The 20009-nt window shown below is 35.4% G+C and overlaps 1 protein-coding gene across 1 annotated transcript in view; it reads right to left on the bottom strand.

Annotated features, from left to right (window-relative positions):
* Positions 1–20009, bottom strand: part of evi5l (ecotropic viral integration site 5 like) — an 89607-nt gene that overhangs the window by 67386 nt on the left and 2212 nt on the right. Inside the window, exon 2 of the mRNA XM_056456701.1 lies at positions 4549–4911. Within this exon, the coding sequence (XP_056312676.1) occupies positions 4549–4790 (242 nt within the window). The 5' untranslated portion in view covers positions 4791–4911. The remainder of the gene's footprint in view (positions 1–4548; positions 4912–20009) is intronic.

A 20009-nucleotide genomic window follows, 5' to 3' on the forward strand; every position in this document is an offset into this window, starting at 1 on the left:
AAGGGAACAGAGTACTTTACAACCTCATTCACAACACCCTGGTTACGTTGTTTCACAATCTTAACAATAAAATGAAAACATGATATAAGGAAATGCCGGTTTTCATTTTGAAATTAGCAAGTTAACAGACACCAAAAATGTGGCGGCATATAACATAGCTGCCTCCCTTCATTTTCACTGAATATACGAAACATACCCACTCTTTTGCTGAATATCAGTTTTAATAACCAATAATGGCCATTACAAAAGTATAACGTACAATAAGTTTATACATTATAGGAAATAAAGGCAAGCAATCAATCAAATGTGCAAAATCAGTGTGCGCGGTTACATTAATGAATATATTAACTTATCTTTGCGCTCAGCCAAAACACGTTACCTGAGAACAAGTAATAGATTCAAAAGACCAAAGTCAGGGGATTTGTCGTTAGATATAGACAACAAGATGAATTAAATATCATGTTTAACAAACATATTGAGATTAGATCCGGCGGTAGATCCTTGATGAACAGTACGACGTGCGCAGCTCTCATCTGGGTAGATGTGCTCAAAGCACCTGCTGACCACCTGGAGCTCAGACGTGCACATACGCTGCAGCACATGCCAGAGTGTGTGTGTGGTCACGTGGGGTGGGTTTTCAGCAATATAGCATGGACGCGGATCGTTTTCATTCAAAAACGCTGTTTTAAAACAAAAAAATATTAGTGTAAAAAGGGCCTTAGAGGGTTTTGCATCTGAATTCCTCATGTGGTACACTGAATGCCATTTTGCCTAAAACTGAGATAATATTTGCATTGAATTGTTTTATTAGTAAAAATGACTGAATTATACTTATAAGCAGTAAGAAGCATTTCATTGTACTGTTCTGATGCTCCATGTCATGCTTGCTTAGCGTATATCACTTCTGACATGTTTTACCTGAATAATTAATAAAGTTATATTTTATTTATTTATTTATATAACTAGCTATACTATTAGCTATATTTATTTAATTAATTAATAAATGAATAAAGCTCTTTTTTATGAATACTTTCTGACGAATATAAATGATCAGGATGGGTATTTCGGGTAAATAACCCAGTCAAAATACAGAATGCTTACACTTCATTTTGTGGCCACCACTGCTGGAATCTTAAACGGCTCGTTGAAGTTCTTCATTCAGCATAGCAACCCTTTGTGTTGTTGTTGTTGTCAGGCAACCAACACAACTGATTAATAGTGAAAGCTTGTTACATATCAGCTGTTACAGGAAGAGGAGACGGCTATGAGGTTCACACTATGCCATGCACAGGTCAAATGATAAACCACACACACGTCGCTTTCTGTCTCAGACACAAACCGAGGCTCTGACAACTTTAAAGTTAAGTTTGTAGACACACACATACGGAAACACACAGACATAATGTGCTGCACTTCGATACTCATTTGATAGACACTTGGTCTGTGCGGTTACCAATTTGCGCACATTAACCTACTTCCAAATAATAAACCCAACGCTGTTTCCATACAGGTCTGAAACAAATCTGTTTCCATTGAACGCAATATTTAATTTATATAGAATATCCTGATGATTTGTGTGTGTAAATAAAACATATAAGGCTCCTAAATTGCAATACAAGTATAACAGAAGCACTTTTTATACCTCAAATGCACATTCACACTAAGGACAGTAACTATAGTTAAATATAAAACCATTGTGGAGCCACTTCTACAGCTAAACATAATGAGAAGCTATACCGCTGCAATCACTTTCAGGTTTTTTTATTCCAGCATTCATTACTGCCGTGAGAGCTTGTAATACATAATGTTACTGTACATTGGTGTGAAATGCTGATACAGATACTGTTGTTCATTTCATTAGCGTTGTCATTCTTATTGTGAAAGGACTGAATTCCATGATCAATGCATTTACTGAAATTCATTCACTCACTTTCAGTCAACTTTTCTTTCCTGTTAAACTTATTGAGCCCAAATATAGCGAAGTGATTATCAAAGAATAAAAATGTACAAAATCAGATGCCAGCAAGATTTAAGAAAACTAAACCATTGTCCATTATCAGACTTAAGTCTGTCATTTCAGATTCAGTCATGATTAGGCATGGGCCGAAATAAGATTCTGATGGTATGATAACCTTGGATAAAAAGATCACGGTTTCATGGTATTGTCATTACTACTCTAAATTAAGTTATTTTCAAATGTCTGGGTAAAAAACTACAACTTTCCCCCCTTTGAACACAAACATTTTATTATGAGAAACATTTAAAATATTTTGGAGCAGTAAACATGTCAGACTGAATAATACAAATAAATCATTGACTTTCGTTGTCTTTATTAGTTTCAAAAACACTGATTTCTTTACAATTTAAAATGGCATCTTTGGATATCTTTTCTGCTGGAAATACTGTTGTCCAAAAAAACATAAAAAAAAAAAACGAACTTACAATTTTTTTTTCATATACTGTAGGAACGTTATAGCAGAAAAGTTTGGTGTTTTTAAAACCTTGACTTATTCAAACCCCAGTATACCTTGAGAACAGTTATCGTCCCATGTCTAACTATAATTAATTATTTCTTAGCCATATATTTTAAATAAAGTGTCAAAACAAGCATTTTTTCAACATCAAAAATAAAATCTATAAAAACTACACTAAATGTATTGCACAATGGTCTGTTCAGGTCAGTGTCCTCACCATATATGGACTATAAATACACGAAGAACTTTTAAACAAATGTTATTGTAAGGACGGTGACTAAACCATATTGATAAATATAGTTTTGTTAAAAGTTTGAGTTTTTTAGAAGGATTGTTGGAGATTGGATGAGTGTTTCTCTGACTGGGGAAGATTTAAAGGGGCATAAGAAAATCAAGATTATTTGTGTAGTGCAGGAATTACACTCATTACTAAGCCACACTTACATGCTATTTTAGACCGAATATTCAGAGTAGCATGGTAATCAATATAGGGACAGCATCACAGGTTATCATTGTTCAAAAATAAAACCAACTTCAGCTCAGTAAAGCAGGCAAGGCAGAATAGCGCTATTTACTGATGTTTTGTTGTTAAACTAAATAAAAATCTACATTATTGATCCCGTAAATGGTAGATCTGTGTGAACAGAGGTACGCAGTTGTACAAATCTACATTTGTCGACAGACAGTTTGGGCTACTTATCAGAATTATGGGAGATGTCGGCCTGACAATATTTAATTGGATGAACAATTTTTAGTCTTATGCCTAACCCAGAATATAAAAATACATAAATACAATTAGATCATTTACTTAATCATTATCATTGGAATGTAAAGAGACTTTCAACCAGCACAACATAAAGGGCTCTATTTTGACGATCCATGCGCAAAGTGCAAAGCGCGGGGCGCAAACGTATTAAGGGCGTGTCAGAATCCACTTTTGCTATTTTAAGGATGGAAAAATCCAGTTTGCGCCATGGCGCATGGTCTAACAGAGTTGACCTTATTCTCTTAATGCGTTATAGGTGTTTTTTGGGAAAAAAACAACCAGAGTCTCATTTCCCATTCTCTTTAAGAGTCAGTTATAGCGCATTTGCTATTTACATGGAGAAGTTTGTAAGTGGAAAAACTGAACACTTTACTAGAGAGAAAACAGTTAAACAGAGCATCTGCAGCGTGAGAATGAGAGATGAGCCTTCTCATTATTTACTTTCACTTTCACTCTCGTTAGCCTATCCATTAGCCTATATATAATTAATTTAGTTTGTTAAGCGGAAAGATTTGTTTTCAAAACTATTTCTAAATTCAGTTCTAATTTCCAGAAAACTAATAAATGAACAATAATAACGAAGTGTGTTCAAAAAACTGAGTTATATCCTAATACACATGCTGTGCCCCATATGGTCTAAAACCTGACAGATGGACAAATCTAAGCTTGTTTTTAATAAAACAAATATAAATATGCATATAATAAATAATACTGCTAATAATAATAACATTATACAAAAGCAAATTGTTATGAGTAAACTGAAAAAGCCCCCCGAGATGAAGGCATGAAAGTTTGGTAGTTATGTTTATGTAGGATAGAAAATAATATTTTTTGTAATATTTTAATCCTTTAATTCTTTTTCATATGTAAAGATATTTGCGTATTGTTGTACATCCTGTGTGTATTAAGCAATGTGTAAGCGAGGCGCACAACTAACGCGCTCTGCGCTGGACTATAGACCTGAATTGATCAGGTCTATTGAACCGTTTATTTAAGTTCCTTAAAATAGCATAGCGACAGCAATGCGCCTCAACACACCCCCGTTTTTAGACCAGAATGCCTATGGGTGCACATATGAGCGCAAATGCATTTGCTATTTAAGCAGCGTGGCACAAAACATCAAAACGACTCTTCCTCTAAGCTGAAACTAGCAAACAACAATTGTGTCACACCTCGTGCCGCATTGCGCCGGGTGTATGATAGGGCCCAAAGTGTTTCTGAAGACAATCACCTACTGCACCTTTAAATGAAGTGTTTCTTTAATTGATGTCAGTTCCAATGTGTGTTCATGAATAGTTCTCATCCTACCTGTTCTGCTCCTCCAGTTTCGCCAGAAGCTCGAGCTCATCTGGACTGAGGTTTTCGGAGTCAGCCGGGGAAGCGGCAGGGGCAGAGAGAGCGGCATCATGGGAACTGGAATCTGGACTGAGCACCGGGCTGCCAATAAACGGAGGGTCAATTTCCAGACCGGCAGGCGAGTTGAGGTCCTCCAGCTGAACTGAACCTGCCATCCCCCCCTCTCTCTCTGGGCTGCTGCTTGGGCTGGACATGACGGAGGAGTCCGGGACGAGAAAGGTCAAGCGATGAGATCTGGAAGGATCTGTCTCACAGGAGGACGCTGTGGACAGGGATAAGCCTTCTTGATGACGTCTTTATCAGGCCTGGATTAATCTGTGGAAACAAGGGAAGAATGATTATGTATTGTTTTTTTAATAATAGAGATTTTGATTAGTAATCATTCAGACGTTATGATGAGATGACTCTAGTGTCATCTCTAGTGATCTCTAGACTTATAATCTGTGGAAAAATGACTGAGTGTGTCTAATGCTCGGCCATACACACAACAACAAAAGATATATTTCAACAGCTGATGTTTGACACGATAAGCATGCTGATTTGCATTATCACTGGCGACAGGTAATGCTTAAAATATAAACATCATGCCTGTTGTTCTAAGCTGCATCAATTATGTCAGGTTTCCACTTTTTTCTTGTGCTTCAATGTTAAAATGGCCCTCCTATGAATTGTCAGTCACTGAAATGACCCCTCACCAATTTGAGTTTGAGACCCCAGATTTAAAGAAATTAGGGTTAGTACCTGCTTTTGTGTTCAACAAAAAAAGAAACTGACATGAAACAATTTAACTAACATAACTATTGATGTCCATAATGGGAAAAACAAATACTATGAAAATCAATGGTTACAGGTTTTAAACATTTTTCAAAATATCTGTTTTTTTGTGTGTTCAACATAAGAAAAAAACTCATTATAGTTTGGAACAAGTGAGTAAATGACAGAGATTTCATTTTACGGTGAACTATCGCTTTAAGACAATGAATTTACATCCACATCCCATCTCAAGCTCAAACTGTCAACTGCGCATTTCCAAGATATGAAGCATGCATGACAGCGACTTCAAAAAGGTACACTTCAATCAATGCCAGCTCGCACTGATTTTTAAAATGACAAGTCTGCGAGGCTGTTACAAAAACACAGTTGAAAAATGGCTGTGTGGCATACTGTGTGTGAACTGTGTGCTTTGTGCAGCACCAAAACAATAAGCCATGTGTGCATCCTTAAACAAACCACACAAACAGACTGAGCAGCTAAAGCCACAGCCAAAGCTATTAAAAAAAGAAAAGGAATGCATGCGTGCTTTGTTAAAAAGAAATAAATAAATGGATAGATGACAAGGATATAAAACTCTCAAATGTTCAAACATCCCTAAAGACAAACAAATTATGTTCAGTCATGTGAAACAAACGTGGAGCTTGGTATGGCATTGAAATAAGCTTTATTTGATATATTCTCACATAGTCTGGAAATTGACTAAACTGTAACAGGTCTGGTTTACACTTCTGGTTATTCTGGCCAAGAAACACCCACTAGACAGGAAGAGACGCCTGACCGACATAAACCAGAGCTCAATTTGTTTTTATTTGCTGTTTAAAGGCGAGGTTACCTGAAATAGAATAAACAAGTATACTGTAAAAATGCTGAGTTCCACATAACTGCACAATATATGGTTTCATCATCGATATCGCAAATGTGTGTATCTGCAATAGTTATAATTTAAGCAGAGTTTAATCATAATGGAGTAAAGTTTTCATCTGCATGTGTTTTTAAAGTGATAGTTCACCCAAAAATAAAATTTTACTCACTACTTTTATTTCATTCTTCACTTGTTTCAAACGTTTATGAGTTTCTTTATCCTCTTGAACACAAGAAGATTTCATTCATTCATTTTCCTTTGACTTAATCTCTTTATTCATCAGGGGTCGCCACAGCGGAATGAACAGCCTTATTTAGCATATGTTTTACACAGTGGATGCCCTCTGCAACCCAGTACTGGAAAAGTTCCATACACACTTATTTACAATCATACACTATGGCCAATTTAGTTTATGAACTGTTAGACTCTCTAGAAAACTAATATTAAAGGGCATCTATTTTACCCCTTTTACAAGATGAAGAAGAGAAGACAATGAGAATGTAAAGTTTCAGCTCAAAATATCCGTCAGATTGTTTATTATGTAATGTAGAATCTGCCTGTTTTGGTGTCTGTGGACAGTGTAACTGTTTTTGTAGCTCGTGGCTTCAAATGCAAATTAGCTGCTTCTTCCCGCCCACCGCTCAGGTGTGCTTGTCAGCTTCCCATGTGTTACGTTAGATAAACAGCAGTCAGTGATAGAGACAGACACGGATGAAGCTGAAATAAGGTCACGAGTCAAAAATACCAAGTAGGTTTATTTGATGTATTTGTGGTGGAGTTTATTCAAGCCTTTCTGAGTCACACACAAATGCTGTTTGCAGTACACACACACATATTAGCGTCTTTATTATAAACACGCAGTTTTAATGTTTTAAACTTATAAAACTAATTTTTAATGAGCAGCTGATTGAGTTGTCGCAGACATGTTTTAATCCCAGTTTCTTTGCAAAAAATGTTCTGTGGACATATGTATCCATGTTATTATGGGACATGGCATCTGTCAATCAATTCACTGGGTGGGGAAAACTGCACTCCTACGTTACGTTGCAGTGGGCCTCAAAATGGGAGGGGTTTGGATCCTTTTTTGACGTCAAAAAATGTAAAAAAAAAAAAAAAAAAAGAGACTTATTGGATTTCTATTATACCAATATGACTGCAGACAGAATAAAAAAGATGATTTTCATCATAGGTGCCCTTTAAACTGATATAAAATGAAAACTTTTTCCAAATAAAGCTGTTTAAGTTGTCATGTGATATTGTATTCACATCGCAATATATATATATGTTTTTTTTTTTGTTTTTTTTTAAATCGCATATACATATACAGGGCCTAATTCTGATCCGGCACCTCATTTTACCGATATATATACGAAGTCAGAATTATTAGTCCCCTTTTGATTGTTTTATCTTTTTGTAAATATTTCCCAAATGATGTTTAACAGAGCAAGGACATTTTCACAGTATGTCTAATAATATTTTTTCTTCTGGAGAAAGTCTTATTTGTTTTATTTCGGCTTTTTTAACCATTTTAAGGTCAATATTATTATCCCCTTTAAGCAAATTTTTTTTTTTGATAGTCTCCAGAAAAAAACATTGTTATACAATGACTTGCCTAATTACCCTAACCTGCATACAGTAGTTAACCTAATTAACCTAGTTAAGCCTTTAAATGTCACTTTAAGCTGTATAGAAGTGTCTTGAAAAATATCTAGTCAAATATTATTTACTGTCATCATGACAAAGATAAAATAAATCAGTTATTAGAAATGAGTTATTAAAACTATTATGTTTAGAAATGTGCTGGAAAAATCTTCTCACTGTTAAACAGAAAATGGGGAAAAAATAAACAGGGGGGCTAATAATTCTGACTTCAACTGTATACTGTATATATATATACATACATATACATACACATATATATATATATACATACACACATATATATATATATATATATATATATATATATATATATATATATATATATATATATATATATATATATATATATGTATATATATATATACACACACATCACAACAAAATATCACAATGTCAGATTTTTTTAATATCGTGCAGCCCTAGTTCCACATTATTTCTTCATGTTGTTCCAACACAAATTGATTTTAATTGTTTTTTTACACAATTAGGTGAATTGAACATAAAACAATTAAGTTGCTCCAAAAAACTATAGACTTTTGTGTTGTTTCAGCTCACTTTAAATGAATAGTTTGAATAAGCATAACAGACTAATACTGAAATACTAAATACTAGATTAAATGTTATGACAATCACCAATGGCAAAAAAGAGCAGAATATGTATCTACTTTATAAACACTAGGGAAATTAGATATTTATTAACTACAATAATGTCGTATATAATAATAGTTCGCCCAAAAGTGACAATTCTACCACCATTTACTCAGCCTTGACTTGTTTCAAAACAGTTTGAGTTTTTTTATTCCATTTGACACAAAATAAGATATTTCACATCCTGACAACAAGATCACATCCTGATAAAAACAAAATTAACCCAATTTAACCCTGAACGCAGTGTAAGTCACGTTAGATGAAATCAGCTGCCAAGTGCATAAATGTAAATGGCCAAAACGAGTTAAACACACACACACACACACACACACACACACACACACACACACACACACACAAAAACGCTCATACCATAATAGAGAATGCAACATACAGAACGATAGCCTACAGATAAAAATAAAATCCAAGATGATGAGACCTATTTAAACAAAGTAAATACGCATGGTGCACAATGGCAGTATTCACATCAGAGCAGCAGTCCAATCAAAAGAACCATTAACAAGCACATGAATAAAATCCCCTCCCCGACCAAGAAAACACAAACACACTCTTCTCACTCATCTGCAGCCAGTCGATGCAATGCGCTCTCAAACAAACACAACTACAACATTCTGAACCTACCAGTAAAAAATATATAGCTTTTACGATTAACATCATGATATTTAATAATGTAGCTCAGAATTATAAAGTGAGGTCTTCATCCACATTACCATCATCATTTCTTCTTTGCTTTTTTTAAAGCAGAAGATTTTTTTGTTTTTTTGGATGATAAAATTGTGGGCAAAATGGCATGTCTTCACTGTTGAATTTCCTTTTGCTGCCACTAGAGGTGCACAAATTACCCTTCTCCTTTAAATTTCGGCAGCTGGCCCCTATATAAAAAGGAGAGAAAAAAACAGCATCTTTGCAGAACAACCACACTGCAAATCTACAGTAAACCACCACAACAACAACATCTCCCACTGCAACGGGAACCTCAGATTTAGGACAACCTCTACAATCTTTTGAAGATATTTATTATTTGTCAGAAACCCAAAAAAATGACACATTTTTGAAACATTTGAGATCATCTCTGGTACGGATCTGAAACATAATAATTCACAATTAAAAAGGGGAGCATGCCAGCTGGAAACAGCAATAATCAGAGATGCAAATGCATTATCGTCTTGGTAATGTCATAAAAACAGTGTGTGTGTGTGTGTGTTTGTGTGCCTTACTCACAAATAACAATAACACCACTGTGCTTGCTGCATCTGTCTCATTCTTCCCTTGATGAGCTGCATAAGTGTGGTTATTGTAGCTCTTAGCAGAGTGTCAGTCTCTCTTTTCACATGCACAAACACACACACTCACCCATATCACAATTTTTTTCTGTACAATCACCTGCTTTCCTTATCCAAAAATTGAGAAATTGAGAATTGACAAAAATATCATTCATTTATTCATTCATTCTTTCATTCATGTTCTTTTCGGCTTAGTCCCTAGAAAATATCATGTACACATAATTTAACTTCCATTCAAATGTTTAACTTCCATTCAAATGTTTAGGATAATTTTTATTAAAGAAACACTTTTTTCTTAGGGTCATTTTAGGCTCATTTTACATGTCCCCTAGATTTAAACCGTTGAATTTTACCAATTTTAAATCAATTCAGCCAATCTGGTGGGAGCCCTTTTAGCTTAGCTTAGCATAAATCATTGAATCGGATTAGACCGTTAGCATCTCGCTCAAAAAAAAAAAACCCCAAAGAGTTAAGATAATTTTTCTATTAAAAGCTTGATTCGTCTATAGTTACATTACGTACTAGCAGATGGGTGTCAAACTCAGTTCCTGGAGGGCCACAGCCCTGCATAGGTTAGTTTTAACCCTGCTTCAGCACACTTGCCAGTAGGTTTCAAACAAGATTAAAGGACTCAATTATTGATCTGGTGTGTTTAGAATTTAGAGTTTGACACCTGTGTACTAGCACCATCAGAAAACTAAAATATGATATTTTCTAGGCCGATATGGATCAGGAATAATACTCTTATTCTGGCGTAATAATCAACTCATTTTGCTGCGGTACTATGGCTGCAGCAGGTGCAAAGATATTACGCAGCACCTGAAAATAGTTCCCAGCTAACTAACAGCTGTGTGGTCATTTTTGCATTAAATGCTAATGGTCTAATCTGATTAAATGATCTATGCTAAGCTAAGCTAAAAGTGCCCCCACCATATTGGCTATATGGATTAAATAATGTTAAAAGTCAACAGGAGTTGTAAAATGAGCCTATTTTTAAAAAGGGTTGTGTTCCTTTGAAGAAATATTTTGCAATATGCTGTAAATGCATTTGATATCGAATTAATGCAAGTGTCATAGTTGCATCATAGATTTCTAAAAGACAAAATACATGATCTGCAGCACCCATGCTTAATTGCTTGATTAAAGTAACAATTCATAAACGTTAAAGGATAACTCTGTAATATTCCTCAAGCTGTGTGACTTTAATGCCGATAACAACATAAGGCATTTGTAGAATAAAGGCTGTTTCTCAATACGCGTTCTTGCATCCCTGTATTCTTGTGTAATGTCATCATCAACCATCAAAGTTCAGTTTCAAAGCTTAAGACCGCAAGAAGGGAGGATGCATGAAAGGTACCGGATGTGTTCTTGATATTGTGGATGCACCGATGCAGACTTGAGCGCAAAACTCACTCGAGAAGTCCCAGAATTCATTGTGGCTTAATAAAGGAAGAGGAAGTGCAGCTTTTTATATAGGTTTATTATTAAAATTCTTATTTATCTCAGTAATTTGCCTAAATGAGACGGAGAAAGTAAATACTAAAATCTTAATAAAGACAGAAACGCATTAAGGGGGTTTATTGGCTGAAATTCATATTAAAATCAGGTTTATTTGTATTGTACAAAGTATATGTGTAAGGTTTTATAAATATTTACAAATTAAATATTTTCCGTTAAAAATACGTGATGGTCACGTGACCATCAGGAAGAACGCAGCATCTCATTTCTCACAGGACGGGTTCTGTGTTCTCGCGGTTTCCCGAGTTCGTTCTTCCAAAGTAACCTGGCAAGACCGCTCTCCACAAGAACGCAAGTCCGTTCTCTGCGTTCTTGGAATGGAGAAACAACCTATGTCACATGAGCAGACCTTTGAACATATTTAGTAAAAGCTATACAGTAAGAGCAGGGTAGCCCAAACTTTTTCTTATGAAGGGCCAAAAACTAAACTTAACTGAAGGCTGTGGGTCGAAGGTACATTTAAGTTTCCATGAGTAGGCTAATCTCCTAATTTATTTCCTAATATTTAAAAATAACTGGAAAACATTGCTTTAAAATTATATTAACAAATGCAGTATATTTACAAAAAAATGTTTAATAAAGTTATTACAGCAAAAACTTAAACAATCGCATTAATACAATGGACTTCCATGCTAAATACACTAAGCTGTGCCTTCATTTACTCCCAGATGTCTTGTGCATTGCCTGATATTAGTCGAGTGACAATATTTACAGTATTTTTTAAAAATCTGATGTATTTACACAACTAAAGAAATTACAAAACAAACAAACAAAAAATGTTTTTTTAAAGATATTCGCCCCAACCACCCTTTCTTCTCAAATGGAATGGTGGGCCAAATCAAAGGTTTGAATGGGCCAACTTTGGCCCCCGGGCCCTAGTTTGGGCATTTCTGACTAAGAGAGAAAACACTTTTTACATTTACTTTTGACACTGAAAAGTTAAAAACATAGTTCAACCAAAAATGTACATTTTGTCATAATTTCCGCAGCCACTATTTGCTGAAAACGCAAAATAAGATAATTTGATATTGATTGTATTTTGGTATTTCGCTTTTCATGTGGAAGCTAACAGCTACTTTTTTCCAACATGCTTCAAAATGTCTTTATTTGTGTTCAACAGAAAAAACAAGGTCAAATTCATTTTTGGGTGAACTATCCCTTTATGATGATCACCATCGTAACAAGCTCATACCAACAAAAGCACACCTAAATACACAAACATGCGCTGTAAATAAAGACATCACTGAAACAAGCCATGTCATGCAATATAGGCCTGAACACGTTGTTCTGTATGACTCAAACATCATACAATAGCTTAGCTTCATCGTGTAGCTTATCTGCTCTGTGTGACATTCCATGATCACTGAGACTCACAACAACACACCCTATTCTCCACCATAACTACTCTTCACAAACAAAACTCATGAGTCACACACTAACTGATCTGACTGAAGGGCCAACAGTCTTTCAAAGTGGACAATCAAGCATTATAACTGACCATCAAGATGATTGCTTAATGTAAGCATGAAATGATTGATCCCTGAAATAAATTAGCTGGATCTCTGGTTGAATTACATTACACTACCTGATAAAAGTCTTGTTACCTAACCAAGCTTTAGGAACAACAAATAATAACTTGACTTCTAATTGATCATTTGGTATCAGAAGCAGCTTATATGAAAGTCAAAGGCCTCTAGATTAAGCCTATTTTACCCAAATAAAATATGATCATGCCTTGATTTTTAATTATTTAAATAGAATAGTAAGGTCTGACTTTGCTTAGACAAAAGTTTTGTCACTTAACAGAAATAATATACATTACAGATCTGTCATCTTACCCAAGACATTCTCAATAATGTTCATGTCTGGTGACTGGACTGGCCAATCCCGGAGCACCTTGACTTTCTTTGCTTTCAGGAGCTTTAATATGGAGGCTGAAGTATGAAAAGGAGCGCTATTCTGCTGAAGAATTTGCCCTCTCCTGTGGTTTGTAATGTAATGGGCAGCACAAATGTCTTGACACTCTGCAGATCTCTTGCATGCCCCCATACTGAATGTAACCCTAAACCATGATTTTTCCTACACCAAACTTGACTGGTTTATGTGAGAATCTTGGATCCATGCAGGTTCCAATAGGTCTTCTTTAGTATTTTTGATGATTGGGATGCAGTTCAACAAATGATTCATCGGAAAAATCTATCTTCTGCCACTTTTCCAAATGATCAACTAGAATTCAAGTAATTATTTGTTGCTCTTACAACTGGTATCGATGACAAGACTTTTGTCAGGTAGTGTACATGTCTGCACACAGCTCGCATTGCATTATATGCTTTATTTATGCAATCAAGGAGGGACAATATTGAGCAAACATAGCTAATGGCTGAGCAGGTAAGATCATGAGGGTTAACATCTCATCAGTGCAATGAGAAAATGTATGCAGCTGCTGAATTAAATGACGAGTAAAAACTAACCAGCATGATTATTGTTACATTCTTAGACCCTTGAACACAATGTGTCATTCCGAAGATAAGGGCATGTTAGCCAGTTTTAGAGCATATATTTTTCTTCCCCCCCCCAAAAAAAAATCACAACTGATTTCATTCACCAGTCAATCATAAAACCAGGCAACATGGATTACACTCCAATAGATACAAAAAGATACCAAAACAGTAAAGTTATTCATTATCAGCGGGAATGCTAACCTATAGTTAGAGTATAATTTGGGGCTCTTTTTGAGAACTGTTCGCCAATCTGATTTCACCAAGTAGGACATGATCCATGATTCGTACGGATCACAACCCATGGATCAGAACACATGAGACCCGCAGATTAACATTTTTTTAACTTGTAGATTAATCCTAAATTTGTAACGATCACAGAAAGATCACCTCTTGCGTCATTAAAACATATAATGAATATAAAAAACATATAAAAAATATAATGATGACGGAAGAAGTTGTGGTAGGTTTTTTGGGATGTGGTGGGTTTCCTAGGTTATTAAAGCATGGTTTCATACATTCATTATTCCATAGTGGGCTGTCACGCCAAGATTCATCCCGCCACGGCTACATTACAGCTTCTCATTCAAAACATTCTATTTTTTAATAGCGGGTGATAATCGCAGCAAAACGTATTTAAAGGTAAGTGAATTATAACAGCGCGAACTTTTCTGTAACCGTAGTAGTGCTGTGCGTCATTTGTTTAACCCTTTAAGGTTACGTGCTGACTGATTGACTGGCTGGCTGACTGTGACAGGTGCGTGATGCGTGAGGTCAGCAAACATGACGTATAGCCGTTTTACTTTATTTCAGGACACATTAATACCAGAGGCATTCATAAATACTCCTAGCAAATCAAATAAATGCTGGAGACATACTCGCTACATAAACGGACTAAATCACACCTCAGCAGCGTTTATTTGAGAGCGCTCTTAAAGCGGCTTATATTTGAGGGGGCGTGAAAGAAGTTTTGTGCACGAGCAGAAAAAAACGGTGCGCAAACAAAGAGATTTGCATGCTCGTAGGCTATTACATAAATGCCATCTCGACTTCTAATACTGCACTCAATGTCGCCACAGCTGGAAAAAATCCTAGAGGAAACACTGTAAAGGTGTTTTCTGTCACTACTTGTTTAGCCTGCATTCATGCATTCAGTTTAAGCTGCACGATTAATCATTAAAAGATTGAGATCTCAACACCTACGCAACATAAATTATAAACGATGGTGATTTGCATGTTTATTAATCCCTCGAATTGCTGCATTCAAATCTGTGTTTGAATAAGGCAAAATCAAGAATGATTCAGTCTTAAGGCTTTTGAATTATGAAGTTACAAACAGTCAAATAACACAGAAGTGTTGGGATAACAGCTTATAGTTTAGATAAAACCATTGATTTTTATGGTAAAGATTAAAATCACCGTCATATGCATTTAACTTGATGCTCATCAATGAAAGTCGTAGTCAGCAGTTACAATATTTAACCAAAAGGTGACCATCAAAAATATGCCACTGAATAATTCTTCACAAATGATACATCTAGCAATGAAACATGACGTTTTATGAGTGAATAACAATCATTTATTGGAAATGAGATTAAAATAAATATGGGTTGTACAAACTATAATGTTAGATTTATACATTTAGCGTTATCAACAACAGTAGTAATAACAATGAATTTTTCACAGTACTGAATATTTTACAATTAATTTTATTCAGATGATTATTTCCTAATTTTATTTTAATAAATTTACAGGTTCTAAGTTTTGTTTGTTAAAACCAAAAATTTCTTGCAGTGCTGTTTTTGTAATAAATGGAAAGCAAATTACATTTGTGTTCTCCCCTTTTTGGCTGATCCAATAAAATGATCCGATCCATGACTAAAAAACCATAACGTGATCCGAACCGTGAGATTTGTATTCCATTACACCACTACAATTCACTAGTGCACGACTTTGGACTGTGGGGGAAACCGGAGCACCCAGAGGAAGGAAACCTACGCGAACATGGGGAGAACATGCAAACTCCATACAGAAGTGCCAACCATGCCATCGGGCACTCAAACCAGCGACCTTCTTGCTGTGAGGCGACAGTGCTAACCACTGAACCCTTTGTTATACTGGTTAAGTTAAAAAAAACATGCCAAAAAAATGACGACAACCACAGTCATAAAAAGGCTTTACGACACAGGAAAAGAAATAAGGTTAATAAACAATTTAGAGGGCAGAAAAAGAATAAGACATCTGCTGTGAACTAAGAGCAGCTGCAGTGAATTTAAATTAGTATGACTAAGTAAAATCCAAATAACAGCAGCAGCAGCGGAGGAGCAGAGACTCAGATGGAAACTGAAAAACATAACAGGACCGTTTTGGTCGTCCCGGCCGAGAAGCCACAGCTGCTCTGAAGCAAATTCGTCATCTCTCTGTCGGACACACACACACACACACACACACTAAATGCTGGAAACACATGCAGGGCTAGACCAGCCTTCACATGTGTGTGCTGTCTAAAATGATGACGTGGAGTTAGCCAGCAGCTATGAACCAAGAGAAAGAGCGACACTGCCAGAACACTTAGATACAGCAAGGGGGAAAGAAAGAGATACAGAACGTTGAAGAGGTCGAAGAAGGCAGATAATTCTCTTTGGCTCTCCGGGGCATGTATACTACATAACAACTTGTTTGTCTTGATGAAAACACAGCAGCTCCGTATCAGTTTACCAGTCACAGTTCACATGACCAATCTACCACTCCCGTAATTCACGATTATTCTGACATCATTTCAGAGAAACACAGACTGAAATGCGGCTGTTTGAACAAAAATACATTCATGTTTGTGCAGCGTGAGAGGTCCAAAATATTTTAAGTTAAATGTGGGAAAATATCGGTTGACTTTTTATTAATTTCTTCGACGCGGCAGGGTTCTGTGGAAAAGTATGTAATTTAAAATCAGCCAGCTATGCTCATGGTGCTAAATTCTCAACAAGTGTGCCAATCATGCAAGCTGCAAATGTCTTAGGAACAATTACTCTGAAAACGCAATTCCAAAACGCTGTCAGTGCTGATGGCCTCATCAGAAAAATATTAAATAGATGTTAAAAAAATCTGAATACTAGGGCTGCACAATATATACAGCATTGATATCTCGATGTGATCATTTGCAATAGTCACATCGCAAGTATACGCAATGTTCAGTCTGGATTATGATTTATCATTTTGCAAGTGTTTTTTGAGGCCTGTGACAGTGTAAGAGTTTTTAAAGCATTCAGGCATAAGAAATCGTACCATTTGTAGAAAAATGTATAACTAAAAAAAATTATTTTATGGAATTGTTTATAAACCGAAGACTGCAGTATTATTTCACATTTGATTATTCAATTCCTGTTCACCTGAATACATTCAGACTCTATGGTAAACAATAAAAAATGCTGTTTATTTAATTAGCATATTTTTCTTTATTGAATGTATTTATTATTGTAGATCATACAATAATGTTTATTATATTTTATGCACACCTATAGAATATTCCCAATCAATTTTAAATTAGAAATTCTTTCCCAACATTTATTTAACTCATCTGGTGAAATTGTATTTATATCGCAATATATATCGTAGAATATTTTTTTTTGTTGTTGTTGTTGTTGTGCAGTCCTACTGAATATTTTCACCATTGATACCAACAGTAGCTAAAAATCAACCAATGCTTGAACCCCGGGAGAGATTGTGTGGGGAGGAAAGTCTCCATTAGTAATTAAATATGGCTAAATTGCCCCCTCAGATCTATACTTGATGTTGTTATGACAAAAATTGTTTTTTTTTTGGTTGGTTTGCCTTGGAGATGAAGCAGTGCCACGATAGTCAGGTTTCCATAATAGTAAAAAACGATTCTTTTTAAAGTTCACATAAAAAGAAAAACGTTAGTTGTCAGAAAGTTGTTTGAATGGCTGACTGTACCCAGCAGTCACAGGACGTCAACATGACTTCAGATTGACGTTGTACTCCAATGGCATGGTATGTTGCATTTTGTTTGGAAATGAATATCATGTTGACGTTGATGTCTCAGACCGACATTGCATTTTGGTCACTTTCCAATGCAACCTAAAAACAACAAAATATAAACGTTTAAAGATGTTACAGCTTGATGTTGTGTGGATGTTACCATTATGATGTCTATCAGATGTTGGACTTTGGTTGCCATACCTGACGAATAAATGTCAGTATTTGACGTCAATATGACGTTGGTTTAAGATGTTGGCTCGAGATTGAATTTTGGTCACTTTCCAACACAACCTAAAATCAACCAAATATCAACGACTAAAGATGTTACAGCTTGACGTTGTGTGAATGTAACCATTATGACGTCTATCAGATGTTAGATTTTGGTTGCCATACCTGACGAATAAATGTCTGTATTTTATGTCAATATGACATTGATTTAAGATTTTGGCTCGATGTTGGATTTTGGTCACTTTCCACCACAACCTTCAATCAACCGAATATTAACATAATTTTTACGTCATTATTGGATGTCAAAATAACATTGTCCTTAGACGCTGGCAACCTAAATCTAATCTAATATTAACATATTATGACAATGTCTGTCTGCTGGGTAGTATTTGTAACCAATTAACCAACTGTAAACAAGACCAGTGTTGCCATATTGGGCGGTTTCCTGCTCAGTTGGGCGGTTTTAAATTTGACTGTGCAGGTAAAAAACAGCATTGGTGAGTTGACAAAATTTGGTAAGTTTTGAAACGTAAATTTTATATGCAACTTATTTAACAAAACATAACTGTGTGCTCCTACTCTATTCAGTTAGTAGTGACCAGTGCATGGAGCAAACAGCGTGGGCCCACCCGCAAGAGGAGGTGAAGGAAAGTTGTATATAAATCTGATTCCCTGTATAAATTTGACTCTCCTTCGCAAGTACGCACTTCACGCAGCGCCTGCAGCTAAACTCAAAGCAGTTTATCATGACACTTTTATTAATCTTTTTTCCGCAATTGACAGCAAGAACAAACACAGAAGCGTTGTATGCTTGACAAGCAGCACCTAATTATGTACAAAAGAATTTAAAACGTCAAATGGGATGAATTTATACCCCATTTTGAAAGTAAAATATACTGGGGTAGAGTTTCGATGTGATCCGGTGGTTAAAAAATGTATGACAGTTAAAGTAAGCAGGATAATTTAGATTTAAATAAATTTAAATTATAATCTTATAATATTAATCTAATATTTTGGGCAGCCTTTTGTGCGTTTGGTGGGTTTTGGACAGCTTTTGGACAGGTAAAAGTCAGCTATATCTGGCAACACTGAACAAGGCAAGCATAATGGGGAGGGCTGATTGGTCATGTGAGTGTAATGTTTACTAGAACAGATTTAATATGTCAAATTTGTTTCCATTTACAATTATTTACTTTAATCATTTTTCCAAAACTATCTCAAGCGAGCTTAAAATCTTTTTTTCTTTGTGAATTAATGGATTTCTTACAGCAAAACATAAGTATTGAAGCAAATAATCCAGTAAATTTTGAGGAAACACCATTACAAAATCATTTTTGGCCGCAGATATAAAAAAATGTCCCAGTAAATATTCAAGAGAAACTGATAAGTATAATTACAAAACAATGAAAAGAAAAACAATATGGATATCATAAAAAAATCATGCTAAATATAAGCGAAAAGCCCAAGAGTCCAAAACTACAACTGAAACAGCACAGAGAAACAATTTTGTTAAAATTATAGAATATTTTCTTTCTATCATAATCCCCTCTGCTTAACAAAAATGCTAGCATTGAAAGTGGTAAAGGACAAAAACACTAAACATTTTACACCATTACTGTTAAACCAAAGCCTCGTAAAATCCTGAATGTGTTCATAACAGTTTAGAAGCAAACATACATGTGAACTGATGGTGTTTACAGGGGAAAGGGATGGATAGATGTTATATTGTTTTGTTTTATTCATCAATGTTTCATTAGAGACTACTGTATTGATTCTGTTTTGCCTGTAAATGTAACTCCTGTAACTCCTAAAGCTTCAATAGCCATTAATTTGCATTGCGTGAATCACCAGGAGCAGCACTTTCAGCTAAAAACATACTTTCTTTAATGTTCTACAAAATAAAAAAGAGATTGTCTGAGGATT

This window comes from Danio aesculapii, chromosome 1 (assembly GCF_903798145.1).
Source record: "Danio aesculapii chromosome 1, fDanAes4.1, whole genome shotgun sequence".
Lineage (NCBI taxonomy): Eukaryota > Metazoa > Chordata > Actinopteri > Cypriniformes > Danionidae > Danio > Danio aesculapii.